Source organism: Podarcis cretensis (assembly GCF_951804945.1).
Source record: "Podarcis cretensis genome assembly, chromosome: 2".
In the NCBI taxonomy this organism is placed as follows: domain Eukaryota; kingdom Metazoa; phylum Chordata; class Lepidosauria; order Squamata; family Lacertidae; genus Podarcis; species Podarcis cretensis.
In genome coordinates, this window is record NC_137171.1 from 110,798,831 (window position 1) to 110,816,428 (window position 17,598).

Consider the following 17,598-nt stretch of genomic DNA (forward strand, 5'->3'; position numbering starts at 1 on the left):
ATGCCCCTCCATAGCAGCTCTGTTGCTGCAAGGCATTCTGGGCAATTACAGTGGAGTCCACCTGATGCTCATTGGAGGAGCCCCTTTCTCCTGGTAAGCCCTTCTGCCCACACGTGTGCCTGGCATAACCATAACATGCATGCTTAATTATGCTAATGAGATTGAACAGCCATAAAATAGATCTGACTTTCCAGCTACTTGCAGTGGTGGAAAGGCCTCTGGGGGGCATTGGACTACAAATCCCCTCACCCTTGACCACTGGCCATGTTCCCAGGACTGATGGGAGCTGGAGTCCTACAATATCTGCAGGGCCATAAATTAATCATCCCTGGATTAGAGTGATTCAGAGCCAGAAAACCTATTATCCTCCAGATGTGGTTGGACTTCCATTCCCATCAATGCCATCTAGGGGTGATGGGATTTGTAGTCCACTGATATCTGGAGGGCCATAAGTTCCCCACACCTTCTCTAACCCATTTATTTCCTTATTTGGCAAATTCTTCTTTCCATGGACGTTGGTTAATGGCCTGGGCCTACTCAATGAAAGTGCAACTTTTGTGGCCAGAATGTGTTGGTTGTTCTTAGCTTAGGTGTGATAAGTTTGCTGCATGTGAGACAGTGAGTCCTCCATTCTTGTCCTTCCTTTGAATTCCCTTCAGCTGAACAGGCCGCCTGATATGCTCCGTTTTGAAATAGAATCGAGGACCTGCTTTCAAAATTGTGATTCTGCTGCTCTGACATCTTCACGGCAGAAATCCCTTTCCCTCACACGTGCACACGAACATTTAAGAAGTCAGCAACGTGCTTTTAACGCCTGTACTCTTCTCAGTAAGAGACTTGCACGTGAGGAGGATGTAGGAAACCTTTCTCCCGACTTGTGAACATTACCAAAATAGGCCATGCTCCACCATTTCCTGTTGTGCCTCTGAGTGCAGCATAGAGCAAAGGACAAGTTCTCCTTTAGAAGGCAGAACAGGGAAGAGCTGTCAGTATCACCACATAACCCTCCTCCTGTGGGGTGAATGTACATTAAAGCATGCGTGCGAAAGTAAGTCACAATGTTCACGTGAGCATGCAACACTATTGGCTTGTGTTCTGATGAACATTAGCTTTCCTCCTGGAGCAGAGAGTTCTGTCTACAGTTTCCCACGACCAGACTTTTGATTTCTCTCTCTCTTTTTTTTGTATATATTCCATGGAAATAAAACCTAGGCACTCAAAGGAGTCTGCAGCTTGTTGCTAGAATGTGTGTCTTGCATGGTGAAAGTCTCGGGCTTAACCCCTGACATTGCCCCACTTGTGAATTCCAGCATCTGGCATTCAGAGGGAGAACATAGCTATCGTGGTCCTTGATCACAGCCACCCATGTTCCTTGTTAAAGAACAGCTCCAGTCAGAGGAGGCCTTACTGAGCATCATGAATCAGTGATCCAACTTGATGTGAGGCAGGCTCTTTTATTGCACTTTTATTGCACTCTTATTTCATAACCCATATCTCTTTTCCACCTGGCCCTATGAGGTAGGCTGAAAGAATACTCTTAAGGCATGTGGTGTAATTTCATCCCTGAAGATAAACATCCCTGCAAAAACTTGGCCAGTACAAGGATGGAGTGAGACTTTAGAAGCCCGCAAAATCCCTTCTCAACTAACTGGGGGAAGGGACAAATATGAATGAATGGAACAGGTTGCCAGTAGCAAGGGCATCCATGTTGCCACTATTGTTTGTTATTGTTTTGCTTCATTTAAGCCTTGCAGTGGTTCTCAACCTGTGGGTCCCCAGATGTTGTTGGACTACAACTCCCATCACCCCTGAGCTCTGGCCTTGCTAGCTAGGGGGTGATGGGAGTTGTAGTCCCAAAACATCTGGGGACCCACAGGTTGAGAAAAGCTGATAAGGTAAGAGGCAGAAAAGGCCTGCTGTGACTGGTGGGAAAGGCTATCACCAGATGCTATGGTGACATGGCATTTGGAAGCCCCGACAGTCAGCTGAATGTTGGGAACTTTGAAATGCTCTTCATAAGACCCTTGCAAACAGCCTTGCACGATACTGCCTGTCCGCTGAAGTTGGAACTTCAAAGCATCACGCAGGGGTTTTCAAAGAGCTCTACACAGTGCTCTGAAGTCTCCAATTTTTGAGACTTCAGAAGCACTCTGTGTGTTGCTTCAGAAGGCCCCTTTTGTCTTAGCCCAGTTGCCTTCTTAACTGCCCACACCTGATATCAGGTGATTGGCAAGTGGGGTGTGGTTTGGCAAAGTGGCCTGGCAGGCCAAATGGGCTGAGGAGGCCCTGCCTCTGATTTCAGGTATTTGTGGTACCACCCTTTGTAATATATTTGTCTGGATAGTTGGCCTTGGTGAAGATTTGACCTTTTCATCCCCAAAAAGTTTTTGATTTGAGTTTCTACTGAAATGAGGCTGTATTTTAATGTTGTATTTTAGTTGTATTTTAATCAATTGTTTTTATACCTGGTGTTAGCCGCCCTGAGCCTGGTCTTGGCTGGGGAGGGCGGGGTATAAATAAAATTTATTATTATTATTATTATTAGCCCCAGGGTAGTTTACAATATCATTTAAATAAAAAACATTAATGCAATAGACAATAAACCTGTTAAAAATGATGGGAAAAAATAATAACATACTTGGCACAATACACAAAGTAAAGAGCAATTGAAACAGCAAAATAAAAAAGTTTTTGTTTGTTTTTAATGTAGCATCCTCCAGTGCTGTTTTAAACTACAGTGGTGCCCCGCAAGACAAACGCCTCGCAAGACGGAAAACCCGCTAAACGAATTTCCCTATGGGGTTGCTTCGCAAGACAAAAAAATCTTGCGAGTTCCCGCGGGTTTTTTTCGCTCCCCCCCCCTTTCCTAAGCCGCTAAGCCGCTTATCAGCTGTTCCGCTGATAAGCCGCCTCTCAGCTGATCGTTAAAAGCCGCTAGACCGCTAATAGCGCTAATCCGCTAAGCTGTCAATGGGCTTGCTTCGCAAGACGAAAAAACTGCTAGACGAAGAGAATCGCGGAACGGATTCTTTTCGTCTTGCGAGGCACCACTGTACAAAGTATTAAAATACCTGTCTTAACATTGCACCTAAGGGATGATAACATTTGATGCCAGGCAATCCCCATAGTGTGAGTCTGTGTCACAGACTGAGACAGAGGCTATAGGCATTTTTCGCTCTATAGGACGCACCGGACCATAGGACACACCTTGTTTTAGAGGGGGAGAACAAGAAAAAAAATTCTCCCCCTCTCTGCTCAGCGCCCCTTCAGCGAAGCGGCAGGAGAAACGGAGCCCCTTCCATTTCTCCTCCCGCTTGGCTGAGGGGGCGCTGTGCAGCTCTCCCTCTCTGCTGAAGCCAGGAGAGTCTTGTTTTCCTGGCTTCAGCAAAAGGAACCTGAAGCCTGCGGAGCGCAGCGGGAACTCGCACTGCACTCCGCAGGCTTCAGGCGACTATCCCTGAAGCCTGGAGAATGAGAGGGGTCGGTGCGACCAGGCTTCAGCAAAAGCAGGCTTCAGCGAAAGCAACGCGAAGCCTCCAGAGCGCGGAGGGAGAGTTCCCTCTGCGCTTCGGAGGCTTCGCGTTGCTATCGCTGAAGCCAAGGAACCTGCATTTGCTCCATAGGACGCACACACATTTCCCCTTAATTTTTGGAGGGGGAAAAGTGCGTCCTATAGAGCGAAAAATATGGTGTATACTGGCCTTTGTGGAAGTAGACAAGAAGAAGATGCTGGATCAGGCCAATGGCTGCTTCTGGTCCAGCATTGTGTTCTCACAGAGGCCAACCAAATGCCTATGGAGAGCCCACAAGCAGAATCTGAGCACAAGAGGCTCGCCACATTTAACAATTTCCAGCAACTGGGATTCAAAAACACAACCAACTCTATGAAATTCACGGCATGTAATGCCCTAAGAGAGAATATTATGAAAATGATTTACAGGTGGTACATGACCCCAGTCAAGCTTGCAAAAATCTATCATTTGCCCGATAATAAATGTTGGAAATGTAAGGAAAATGAAGGCACATTCTTTCACCTTTGGTGGACATGCCCAAGGATTAAGGCTTTCTGGGAGATGATATATAATGAACTGAAAAAGGTATTTAAATATACCCTTTTGAAGAAACCAGAGGCCTTTCTCCTGGGCATAGTTGACCAATCGGTGTTAAAGAAGGATAGAACTTTCTTTATGTACGCCACAACAGCAGCAAGAATACTTATCACAAAATATTGGAAGACACAAGATCTACCCACTTTGGAAGAATGGCAGATGAAGGTGATGGACTATATGGAATTGGCGGAAATGACTGGCAGGATTCGAGACCAGGGAGAAGAGTCAGTGGAGGAAGATTGGAAGAAACTTAAAGACTATTTACAGAGATATTGTAAAATTAAGGAATTTTAGAATAATGTTGGATTGGAACTAAGTGGTTTCTAGCTATGATGGGTTAAAGGAGTATGAAAAAATGGGTTTATATAAGTAAAAATCTAAGATTGTAATAATTTAAGAATAAGATCTGGGTAGCAAAAAGAGGGAAAGAAATTGTTGAATTAATAATTTGATTTGGAATACAAAAAAGGGAGGTCCGAGGAGGTCCGAGAAACAAGTAAATGAAAAATAAGGAGATGAAAAGATTGATTGTTTTTAACAATTTTTGTTGGATATTTTTTCTTTTTTCTGTTTTTTTTTTTCTTTTTTCTTTTTTGTAATGTAAAATCCTTAATAAAAATTATTATAAAACAAAAAAACAAAAACACAACCAACTCTGGTTTGTAGCCATTAATCACTTTATCTTCCATGAATCCGTCTAATCTTTTAAAGCCATCCGAGTTGCTGGCCGTCATTACTGCTGGCCTTTCCTGAAACAGGGAGAGAATATTGGGGTCCAATCCTTTGCTGCAGCTTTTTTGATGTAAATATTTTTAATTAAGTTTTACATAACAAATTTCCATTTAAACATATCAATCGCCATTTATTTCAGGATTCTCAGAATCCCTTGACTTCCCTCCGCCCTTCTCTGGTTTCCATTATCCATCCCTTTTTATTCCACTTATCTTATTCCCCTCCCCCCAATTTGTTATATCTATTTCTAACTTTTCCATTCTATTTGTCTTTTACAAGTGTTCTAATCCTGCGAAAGTTTTTAACTGTTTACAATGTTCTCTTAGGTAACCTATAAACTTTTCACATTCTCTCCTAAACTTCTTCTTGTCCTGGTCTCTGATTCTCCCACTCAGTTTCGCCATTTCGGCATAGTCCCTCATCTTCATCAGCCATTCTTCTCTGGTTGGAACTTTGTCTTCTTTCCCATTCTGGGCCAGTAGTATTCTTGCTGCTGTCGTCGCAAACATAAATAGTCTTTTCTGCTCTTTTGGAATCTCTGTACCTATAATGCCTAACAAAAATGCCTCTGATTTTTCCACAAATGTTATTTTAAACGTTTTTCCCCAACTCATTATACATCATTTCCCAGAATGCTTTTGTTACCTTGCACGTCCACCACATGTGGTAGAACGTGCCTTCTTTTTATTTGCATTTCCAACATACTTTGCTGCAGCTTTTTCATGCGGCAAGTAACCTAGGCCTCCTTTCGGATGTATTAATAAAATAATAATAAAATTTTATTTGTATCCCAGCTGAAGCCGGGCTCAGAGCAGCTAACAACAGCAAAATGATAGAACATTCTAAAATCATTTCATTATAAAATCAGTTCAAATCAGGTTAATGGCAACCGTTGGGCTAGAGTTCTGTGAGGATTGCCAAAGGAGGAGGTCAGGCTGTGCCCTGGCCAAAGGCCTGGTGGAACAGCTCTGTTTTGCAGGCTCTGCGGAAAGATGTCAAGTCCTGCAGGGCCCTAGTCTCTTGTGGCAGAGCGTTCCACCAGATTGGAGCCACAGCCGAAAAAGCCCTGGCTCTGGTTGAGGCCAGCCTAACCTCTCTGTGGCCTGGGACCTGCAAGATGTTTTTGTTTGAAGACCGTAAGGTCCTTCGTGTATTGCTTAAATCACTGTAATCCTGAAACTGAGCAAGACGTGCCCGGTTCTGGGCCTCGGGTGGGAAGCTGGGCAGCGAATTTTAGCCAAGGATGGCCCCTCTCTTTTATCGCCTGCCTGATCTTTCCTGCTTTCGCTTCTTTCCCCCTGCCTGACAGATACCGGCTGCACTTTGACCGGGAGAGTAGAGAGGAGGTGGAGCGGAGGAAAAAGATTGCCCGAGAGAAGATCTTGGAGCCTGCTCCAGAAGTTGAGACAGAGGTGGACATAGAAGACGTTTATAAAACTGGTTCAGGTGAGCAAAGGGGATCTGGCTAAGGCATTCCTGGGGAGTCTCGGCTGATAGAGGAAAATGCTAAAGAAGATTTCCTCCCTCTGTCTGTAAAGCACTACCCCCCCCCCCGGCCTCTGGAGGCAGCAGACAGTTTTGCTCTATGGAAGCACCATATGCAGGTGGTCTAAAAATGGGCCCAATAGGAAAAAAGGGAATTGAGTATGAAAGTTCCCCGTATCACTAAACAATAGGTTGATAAAGGGTTGCCATATTTTAAAAAGAAAATCTAGAGCTTTTTTTTTTTTTGCCAAAATTGTTGAGCTTTATTTGCAAAATCTCCAAAAAATAAGTTTTTGAGCTATTTTTTATGGAATTCGCAAAAAAATCAACACTTCCGATATGGGCTGCAGTACACACTGGATTCTCCCGGACATTTAAACCGATTTCTGAAAATTCCACCGGGATGCTATTGTTGGTGGATGAATCCCAGATATGTCCAGGAAATTCCGGACTTATGGCAGCCCTGGTTTGATATATATAACATATATATATATGGCAGCCCTGGTTTGATATATAAAACTTGCCTGCATGCAAGTTTAAAACTCCTTAATGGCCTGCCAACTTGCCATGTTGCCCACATTCCATCGGTTCAGTAAGCCTCTGCTCAATTCAGTTTTTATGTTCCCGTTCTTATCATTATGTCAGCCATGTCCTGGCTTTCTGAAAGGCTTTATATTTCTTGGATTGTCCAAATGGTAGCCATCGGTGAAAAGTATCGATGGGAGTTGGAGTGATCAGGGAAGCTTCTTGATGCGAGATGTAGCTTTTCCCCTTAGAACTTCTCTCCTGATTCTCGCAAGACGTTGGCTATATCTTCCAACTGATCCTTAACCTTTCTCAGCACTGGATTTCCCAAAACGCCCGCCCTGGAATTATCAGATGACCAAGGACCAGCTCTTAGCCCGAGAGGAGAAGTGTTTTCGGGAATATCTCGAGAATATCTACAGTACATTCCCACCAAGCCAACTGAGCTACTTTGAGCACAATTTGGAGGTGAGCCTTTAAAAGCCTTAAGAGGAAATTCAGGCTGAATGGTTCAGCTGTATTGGAGCTGAGTGGGGTGATCTTTTCCACCAGTCCATTCCTTTCATGCAGCCAGAGTCAAGTGTCAAAAAAAGATTTGTAACTGGCTGTCTTGTGTAATTAACTTTGCTTGTACGGTTCAGGGTTTCAGCTATTTTGGGGCAAGAGCTGGGGCGACAAAGAGTTGTGTTTCTTTAGCCACATTCACGCCATGCCTTTAAAACACGACGATACCACTTTAACCTGTCATGGCTTCTCCCCAAGGAATTCTGGGGGCTGCAGTTTGTTAAGGGTGCTGAGAGTTGTTGAGATACCCCAATATATTCCCTCACAGAGCTACAATTTCCAGAGTTCCCTCTGAAGAGGGACTGGTTGTCATAAGCCACTCTGGAAATTGTAACTCTATGCGAGGGGAATAGTGGGGTCTCCTACCAACTCCCAGCAACCTTAGCAAACTACAGCTCCCAGAATTCTTTGGCAGAAGTCAAGACTGTTTAAAGCAGTATTGTAGTGCTGTAAATGTATGGTGTGAATGTAGCCTTTGTCTCTGCAGCCCCTGGTGTAACTTGAGACCTGATCCAGCCTAATCCAATTTGGTGTGCTGTCTCCTACACTCTATTGAAAAATCGGACTAAATGCAGGTTGTAGCTAGATCATCAAACCAGCTCCTTTCTCCCTCCCCCCCCCCCATCCCTTTTTTGCTTAATGTTCAGTTCAACAAACAGAGTCCTGGAGAATGTGAAAGTTTGCTCACTATTTTATGACATTTATGTTGGCCCTTATAAAGGTATGGCGCCCAACTGCAGATTTTGGATTCCCCCCGCCTTATGAACCAGCACTGTTTCCTTTGCCTCCAGTCCTTTAATAAACTATTAATACTAGTTAACGCCTAATTCTGTTTCCATGGATATTCGCTTCACATATTATGCCGTTTCTAAACAGGAAATGCTATTGTGCAGAAAATAGCATGAGAATCATGTGGCAGTTGCACATGTGCATATTTCACTGGGTGTACAAGCAATGAAAAGGATGCAGTTGACAGCAGCTCCCCAGGACTCATGCACCCAGTGAGACACATGTACGATTTTCACACATGACAATCAAACACGCGACTTCCATGCTTTTTCTTATGTGCTTTCATTTTTTCATTTTCTCTTTTTTTAATTATTTTTGGCTTGGGTTTTTGGTGCAGTGTAAACACAATGACGTGTGCTGATTCTGCTCCAAAGTGCCAATTAAGCCTTAGGGAGTTGTGATTGCTGGGATACCAGTCCTGACTCCAATTTGATTTCGAGCATTGTGACCCAGGTTCAAAGGGGTCCTTTTAATCCGTTTAGGTCTAGTGTAATCTTACACAGGCCTTTTTCTAATCTCCTGGTTTCTCTTGTAGACATGGAGGCAGCTGTGGCGTGTCCTGGAGATGTCCGACATTGTGTTGCTCATTACAGACATCCGGCACCCAGTAAGGACATTTTGTGGTTCTGTTGATGACTGGTGGCTCGTTCTCAATAGACCTTGTTTGCGCAGACCTTTGACTTGGTTTCTCAGATCCTTTAATGCGATTTAACTAGCTAAACAGGAGGACAATTTCTAGGGCTGAGTCCATAGGGTGCAGCCTCCCCCTGAAAAAGTATTTTTCTACACACCCCTAGGGTGGTCCTAGGGTAGCAGTTTAATGTGAATTCCTAGCTAAGTGCCACTTACGAATAAAATGGGGAAATCCTTCAGGAGCCACATGCTCTGGGTCCTGGGGGCAGTGTCTCCCATGACAATGTGGAATGGCATTTTGTATAAAGTCACCCCACCTGCCACTACATTCTGTTTTTTTAATATTAATATTTATTTGGTTTTACAAATTAAAATTTACTTTCAGAATCACAGATAAAACAAACAAACACAAGGTTCTCTCAAATCTTTAGACTTCCCTCCATGGGTTCTGTACTTGTCATTTTCTACTGCATATTCTAAGTCATTCCAATTATTTGATTGTTCGTTACATCCAAAGTCCTTGTTACATTACAAGTGTTTATTTGAGTTCAATTGTTTACAGTGGTAACTCCCAAATAAATCTCCCCCATTCTTTGTTAACATTTTGGTCTTCCTGGTTTCTGATTTTCCCGGTCATTTTTGCCATCTCTGCATAGTCCATCAATTTAATTCTGCCATTCCACTCTGGTAGGAACCTTGTCATCTTTCCATCTCTGGGACAAAAGCATCTTGCCACGCTGTGGTCTAAACCACGGAGCCTCTTGGGCTTGCCATTCGGAAGGTTGGCGGTTCGAATCCCCGTGACGGGGTGAGCTCCCGTTGCTCTGTCCCAGCTCCTGCCAACCTAGCAGCTCGAAAGCACACCAGTGCAAGTAGATAAATAGGTACTGCTGCGGCAGGAAGGTAAACGGTGTTTCTGTGCGCTCTGGTTTACGTCACGGTGTCCTGTTGTGCAAGAAGCAGTTTAGTCCTGCTGGCCACGTGACCCAGAAAGCTGTCTGTGGACAAACGCTGGCTCCTTCGGCCTGAAAGCGAGATGAGCGCCGCAACACTATAGTCACCTTTGACTGGACTTAACCGTCCAGGGGTCCTTTCCCTTTACATTCTAATCACATCTGTGTCACAGAGAAGAAAGAAGGAAGAAATACATATTCTTAGCTCTCACTGTTCGGGATCTCTCACTTAATTACTTAATTTGGTTCTCCCTTCCTGCCCAGGTCATCAACTTCTCCCCAGCCCTCTATGACTTCGTGACTAAGCAGATGAAGAGGAACCTCATCCTGGTACTGAACAAGATTGACCTGGCTCCCCCATCCCTGGTGGTGGCCTGGAAGCACTACTTCAAGAGCCGCTTCCCCGAAATCCATGTGATCTGCTTCACTTCCTACCCGCAACAGGACCAAGATCCCAGCACTGGTATTTTCTTTTTCTTTTTTCAATAAATTGCATTAGCTTTTATAAAGAAGAGATACAAAACTGATACCAAATAGATAATTTTTTAATCCAACGTAAAAGTAAATGAAATCAAAAACATAGAGAAGAAGAGGAGAAAAAGGAAAGGAGGAGAAAAGAAAAGGAGAGAGAGAAAACAATCAGAAGAAAGAGATAGAAAAGAACTCAAAAGAGAGAGTAGAAAAGATAAAACACAGAAATTAAAGATCTGTTTTTTCGAAGCAATAAGTCAACATGTAAACACCCCCTTTGACTTCCATGCCTTCCTAAACTGCATGGAAGTCAAAGATGCTGCTTTGGTTGCCTGCCTCCCTTTTTCTGAATCTTTAGATCCAACCACTTTTTTAGGAAGAGGTGCGTTGGCTCACACCCTTTACTTCCCTGCTGGGTGAAATCTTGGCTCTCAGGACTTGATTTTCTGGGTTTTCCTCTCTTGTCAGTGTTTAAGAAACGCCGGAAGCGTCGAAAGGGCTGGAGCAGAGCCATGGGGCCCGATCAGCTGCTGAGCGCTTGCGAGAGCATTGTGGCTGGAAGAGGTGAGTTTGCATGCGTCACTCTGAGCTCTTGGCTTACCCCTTCGGAGTTTGTTTTACTCCAGGGCTAAAATTCTTCTGGAGGTCAGCACCTGTTGTTTGTTCTTTAAACAAGAAAAGCTCCCAGAACTCAATCCTGCTTATAAGCCACATTTTCTGATCCTGAAGCCTCTTTAGCCCAGGCGATTGGAACCTCAGAAATAAAGGAGAGGGCACTCTGTGCCTCAGTTTGTATGTAGCACTGAGCCACAGCATGGCTTAGCATGAAGGTGAAGGCTCCTGGAGAGATCGTGGCTGCTTTGTTCCACCTCTGCTGCTGCTGCTGTGCTACCGCGAGTTAAGCCACGGTTTGGTTTACTGTGACATCTGAGCCTCTGCTCATGGTTTGTTTCTTTGAGACAAACCACAGGCCTGTAAACCAAGAGCAAACCTTGGTTACCAAACCATGGCTTAGCTTACAGCAGTGCAGCAGGGTCAGGACTAGAGTGGGAGCAGAGTAGCCATGATCTTCCCTCTGGAAGGTAAAAGGGTAAAGGTTAAGTCAAGTCAAAGACGACTATGGGGTTGCGGCGCTCATCTCGCTTTCAGTCCGAGGGAGCCGGCATTTGTCCACAGACAGCTTTCTAGGTCATGTGGCCAGCATGACTAAACTGCTGCTTGCGCAATGGGACACTGTGACGGAACTGCTAGGTTGGCAGGAGCTGGGACAGAGCAACAGGAGCTCACCCTGTCTCAGGGATCTGAACTGCTGACCTTCCAATCAGCCCAAGAGGCTCAGTGGTTTAGACCACAGCACCACCCATGTACTTATGTGTTCACACTAACCCATGACTAACATAGCACATGGACCAGGCTTGTGTCTGCTCTAAGGTTCCCTCCAGCTAATCTAGGCATTGAGAGTAACACAGTCCCAACAAAGTTTTGATACGATATTTGTGCAGCCCAGTTTTCCTTCTCTTTCAAGCGGTAGTAAGCTCCACATAATTTCACCTGTGCTTGGATTTGTGCATTGGATTTCAGCCTTAGATTCCAAAACGGGTTGTGTGGTGCTGTTTGCATCACTGCTTGTTGTGGGTCTTTTTTTGGCATCTCTTTCCTCTTTTCTCCAGTGGACTTGAGCAGCTGGAAGGAGAAAATCGAGCGGGATGCAGCTACCTCTCGCCTGCCGCTTGAAGACTCGGAGGAAGAGGACGACGACGACGAAAGTGCAGCTGTACTAGTGGAGCATCAGACGGATGTGGCCATGGAAGCCGGGGGCTTCTCCCAGGAAATCTATAAGGATGGAATCCTGACAGTGGGCTGTGTAGGTGAGTGTGCCCTCTGGTGGACAAGGTGGACAAAGACATCCAGCTAGAAACTGCCGCAATGGTTATATCAGTACAGTGGTACCTCGGGTTACAGACGCTTCAGGTTACAGACTCTGCTAACCCAGAAATAGTACCTCGGGTTAAGAACTTTGCTTCAGGATTAGAACAGAAATTGCGCAGCAGTAGCGGGAGGCCCCATTAGCTAAAGTGGTACCTCAGGTTAAGAAGTTTCAGGTTAAGAACGGACCTCCAGAACGAATTGAGTTCTTAACCCGAGGTACCACTGTACTTGCTTAAGAAATAAAAGGTAAAGGTACCCCTGCCCGTACGGGCCAGTCTTGACAGACTCTGGGGTTGTGCGCCCATCTCACTCAAGAGGCCAGGGGCCAGCGCTGTCCGGAGACACTTCCGGGTCACGTGGCCAGCGTGACAAAGCTGCATCTGGCGAGCCAGAGCCGCACACGGAAACGCCGTTTACCTTCCCGCTGGTATTCCTGTTTATCTACTTGCACCCGGAGTTGCTTTCAAACTGCTAGGTTGGCAGGCGCTGGGACCGAGCAGCGGGAGCGCACCCCGCCGCAGGGATTCGAACCGCCGACCTTTCGATCGGCAAGTCCTAGGCGCTGAGGCTTTAACCCACAGCGCCACCTTAAGAAATAAGCTTTATTAAATGATTGCCTCATTTGCTGCTCTTTATATTATGTATGGATCAGCCTTCCTGAATGGGAACCTGATGATACAGTTCTCCCTTCCTTCAAATCCCTCCTCTAAACCCTCCTTTTATGTATGGTCTTTGGTTTGGTTTATCCTCATAGTCCTCATTTGTCACTGCAGCCAACATTTAGGCCTGCGGTTCTCAACCTGTGGGTCCCCAGATGTTGTTGGACTACAACTCCCATCATCCCTGAGTTCTGGCCTTGCTAGCTAGGGGTGATGGGAGTTGTAGTTCAACAACATCTGGGGACCCACAGGTTGAGAAAGGCTGCTTTAGGCAAATGCAGTGGTATCTGCCCACATTCCTTCCATCCTTTCCTTACCTCTCCTCCCTCCCCCTCCCCCTCCCCCCCGCTCTGTTCCCCCACTTGCCTGTTTTGGATTTTAAAGTTCATTGGGAGTGAGGACCCACCTGCGTTGCCTTTCCTTGAGGCCCCATAGGCAGCAAGGGCGCAGCATAAATAAACCAGTGGACCTTGTAGGGTATCTAATGCAGGACATGCAGGGCTAGAGTATCCCCAACAAATGACTTCCAGGCTCAGCTTGAAGATGTTTAGATTTTAAAGCTCATTGGGAGTGAGGACTTGCCTCACTGTGAGGCCCCACATGCACCAGTGGTGCAGCATAAATATATTTGGAGGTAGACCTCAGAGGACATCCATGACCAGAGCATCCACAACATACAATTGTCCAGCCTCTGCTTGAAGACCTCCAATACCTCTTCCTCCCTCACAGGCTTTCCCAACGTGGGCAAGTCCTCGCTCATAAATGGCTTGGTGGGCCGCAAGGTGGTGAGCGTCTCCCGCACTCCAGGCCACACCAAGTACTTCCAGACCTACTTCCTGACGCCCACAGTCAAGCTGTGTGACTGCCCTGGGCTCATCTTCCCCTCCCTTGTGGACAGAAAACAGCAGGTAAGTTTGTGAAGTAGGAGAGGAGTGGAGGAGACAAACGATCTGGGAGGGATTTATTGCTGGGACTTTGGGGGAGAGGGCGTGAGGTTGAACAAGGTGGGAGATGGTATTTGTGTTGTTTCTTCAGCAGGGGGAGCAGAACTCAAAAGTCTGGTTGGTCTCACATTGGTTGAAAGGAAATCTCTTGTGTCTTAATCTGCTTCCACGGAGTAATACATGGGATCTGCAAGCCCTGTAACAGGTGTGCCCTTGTGCTCTCATTTTTAGATCCTGGCTGGCATCTACCCTATTTCCCAGATCCAGGAGCCCTACACTTCCGTGGGGTTCCTGGCCAGCCGAATTCCAGTCCAAGCCTTGCTCAAGCTGAAACATCCGGATGCCGAACATGGGAAACCTGAGCCCCCGTGGTGCGCCTGGGATGTCTGCGAAGGTAAAAGGGTAAACGAGGGTGCAGCGATGGCATGGCGCTGCTGTTTAGCGCAGGGTAGCCAACCCAGATGTTGTGGACAGGGTTTCCCAAACTTGGGTCGCCAGCTGTTTTTGGACTACAACTCCCATCATCCCTGACCACTGGTCCTGCTAGTTAGGGATGATGGGGGTTGTAGTCCAAAAACAGCTGGAGACCCAGTTTGGAAAAACCCTGCCATACATAGCAACTACCAGCCTCACTCAGCACAGCCAATTGTCTGGGATAATGCAGGTGGGTGGGGTCCATGCTGGCAACCCTTGATTTAGCAGGAAGGCTGAGCATTGTCAATACGTCTGTGAACTCTGACACCATCTCTACCCTCTTTTTAGCCTGGGCTGAGAAGCGCGGCTACAAGACCGCCAAGGGAGCCCGCAATGATGTCTACCGAGCAGCCAATAGCCTCCTACGCCTGGCAGTGGACGGGCGCCTCTGTGTCTGCATGAGGCCTCCGGGCTACTCTGCAAGGAAAGGTACCTGTGGTTAAGGATAAAAATAACCAAGTATATAAAAGCCTCACTTGAAGCAGAGTCAGCAGGAGCTATGCAAGGGAAAGTCCTGTCTCACAAACCTATTAGAATTCAGTGTCAACGAGCATGTAGAGAGAGGGGATCTGGTTGACATAGTGTACTCAGACTTCCAAAAAAGCTTTTGACAAAGGTGCCTCAGCAAAGACTCCCGAGTAAGCTTAACAGTCATGGGATAAGAAGAAGAGGTTTTGTGGTGGATCAGGAATTAAGGTTAAGTATTAGGACTTGCCAATCAGAAGGTCAGTGGTTCGAATCCCCACGAAGGGGTGAGCTCCCGTTGCTCGGTCCCTGCTCCTGCCAATCTAGCAGTTCAAAAGCACATCAAAGTGCAGGTAGATAAATAGGTAAGGTAAATGGTGTTGCCGTGCACTGCTCTAGTTCGCCAGAAGCGGCTTAGCCATGCTGGCCACATGACCCGGAAGCTGTACGCCAGCTCCCTCGGCCAATAAAGCGAGATGAGCGCCGCAACCCCAGAGTCGGTCACGACTGGACCTAATGGTCAGGGGTCCCTTTACCTTTATCAAGAAGCAGAGAATAGGAATAAATGGGCAGTTCTTTGAATGAAGAGGTAGAGAAAGTGAAGCCACCAAGGTTCAGCAATGGGACCTGTACTTTTCATAGCATCGTGGAGTTGGAAGGGACCCTGAGGGTCATCTAGTCTGCAATAAGGAATCTCAATTTAAAAGCATCCATGACAGATGGCCATCCAACGTCTGTTTTAAAACCTCCAGTGATGGAGGGTGCACAACCTCCCGAGGGAGTCCGTTCCACTGTCAAAAAGTTCTTAGTGTCAGAAAGTTCTTCCTTATGTTTCATTGGAATCTCCTTTCTTGTAACTTGAATCCATTGGTTCAGGTCATCATCATCATCATCATCTAGTTACAGGTAGGTAGCCTTGCTGGTCTGCTGTAGTCAAAACAAAATTAAAAAAATCCTTCCAGTAGCACCTTCGAGACCAACGAAGTTTGTTGTTGGTATGCGCTTTCGTGTATCTGAAGAAGTGTGCATGCACACGAAAGCTCATACCAACAACAAACTTACCGGTAGTTGGTCTCTAAGGTGTTTACCTTTTTTAAGGTGCTACGGGAAGGAATCATCATCAACATTGTCATCAATTTATACCCCACCCATCTGGCTGGGTTTCCCCAACAACTCTGGGCAGCTCCTAACAGAGTATTAAAAACACTATAAAACATCAAGCATTAAAAACTTCCCTAAAGAGGGTTGCCTTCAGATGTCTTACTGTCCTACTCTCCAGAGCAGGAGAAAACAAGCTTGCTCCATCTTCCATGTGACAGCCCTTTTGAACTTGTTTGTAAATGATCCGGAGTTAGAGGTAAACCAGAGGCTTATCTCCTGGGAATTACAGATTCGGATATTCCGCAAAAAATGGAAGGGTATCTTTTTATACGCTACGGCAGCAGCAACAGTTCTTATCGCAGCAAAATGGAAGAGTATTGAAATTCCCTCTGTACATGAATGGATACAAAAGTGGACAGAATATGCAGAATTAGATCGTCTATCATAAAAAAATAAAGAATAAACCAAAAGAGGTTTTTGTTTCAAAATGGGAGGTTTTCAAAGAATATTTGAAATATAATTACAGTAGTTTAAATTCTGTTGCAGCATTTGAGGAATTTGAGGAATAGTTGCAAGTTAGACATGAGAGTTAAGGTATATTAAGAATAAGTTATGATAAAAAGTGTGTATTGGCAATAAGTAATATAAAATTGAAATAAGGAATAGACGGGAGGTTGGGTCTATAGTGTTAAGAGCAATTTATTTTTTAGTTTGTTAAAAAAATATTGTGATTATTGTTATCCCTGTGTGTAATTTTGTATTTGTGTTTTCCTTTTTTGTTGCATTAATAAATAAATAAAAAATTATTAAAAATAATGATAATAAACAAGCAGAGATTTATGAAGCGCTCCAAACGGACCTCTCCAAACTGAGCACATGGGTGGGCAAATGCAGTTCAGCGTAAACAAGTGTAAAGTAATGTGTGTTGGGACAAAATGTCTATATACAGTCGTGGAATGTGAAATTGAGAGTTTCAGGAGACCGTTCCCCACACCGTTTTACTTGAATATGAAATTTGCCACCTTAGTGGCTTTCACTGCGTGACCTTTGACCCTTGGCAATTCCTGTGATTCTGACAGTCTCCTCTCTCTCTCTCTCTCTCTCCCCTTCAGCCATGTGGGAACACCACCCTGAAACAGCTGAGATTGCCGCTTTGCAAGAGGCCCACCGCCATGACGGCAAGCGCAGCTCTGGGGAGGAGGAAGAGGAGGAGGAAGACGAAATCTCCAGCTCGGGAGAAGAAGAGGATGACGAGAAAGACCGGGATGCAGACGAAGAAGGCGAGGAAGAAGAAGAACCGCACTCGGCGCCCAAGAGCGGCCCTAGCCAGCCTGGCCCTTCTAGGAAGGGAAAGTTCGCTGGCCGGAACTTATTTGCGTTGCTTGGGGAGGATGAATGTTAGCAGCTTCCCCTGATGGACAGACTGAGAGGGGATGGATGGCTCTCTCCTCTCCCCCATTCTGCTCCCGTCCCCCCCCCACACCCCATGTTCATTCTCAAGCTTCAGAGCCGCTGTATATCAATAAAGGTGATGTTTATTTCCTGGCCCACCTTCCATCACTGTGGGGGGAGCCTGGGGCAAGGGATAAGAATGCAGGGTCGGCCTGACATCCATCAGTTCTCTGGCTCCGACAGCGGCCACCCAGGTATTTCTGCAAAACTCACAATCAGGACATGAAGGCGAGAGCCACCCTCTCTTTGTGAGGAAATCCCGTATACAAATAGCCAATTCAATTTCCTAGCTGCCAACTTTTATGTGGCCAAA

The 17,598-nt window shown here is 45.8% G+C and overlaps 1 protein-coding gene across 1 annotated transcript in view; it reads left to right on the top strand.

Moving 5' to 3' along the window:
- The window catches only part of GNL1 (G protein nucleolar 1 (putative)), a 29,015-nt gene extending 11,637 nt beyond the window's left edge, over positions 1 to 17,378 (top strand). Inside the window, exons 3-12 of the mRNA XM_079963125.1 lie at positions 6,151 to 6,287; positions 7,168 to 7,319; positions 8,740 to 8,811; positions 10,055 to 10,253; positions 10,730 to 10,825; positions 11,932 to 12,129; positions 13,579 to 13,757; positions 14,025 to 14,187; positions 14,556 to 14,696; positions 16,946 to 17,378. Of these exons, the coding sequence (XP_079819251.1) occupies positions 6,151 to 6,287; positions 7,168 to 7,319; positions 8,740 to 8,811; positions 10,055 to 10,253; positions 10,730 to 10,825; positions 11,932 to 12,129; positions 13,579 to 13,757; positions 14,025 to 14,187; positions 14,556 to 14,696; positions 16,946 to 17,235 (1,627 nt within the window). The 3' untranslated portion in view covers positions 17,236 to 17,378. The remainder of the gene's footprint in view (positions 1 to 6,150; positions 6,288 to 7,167; positions 7,320 to 8,739; positions 8,812 to 10,054; positions 10,254 to 10,729; positions 10,826 to 11,931; positions 12,130 to 13,578; positions 13,758 to 14,024; positions 14,188 to 14,555; positions 14,697 to 16,945) is intronic.
- Positions 17,379 to 17,598: the final 220 nt, after the last annotated feature.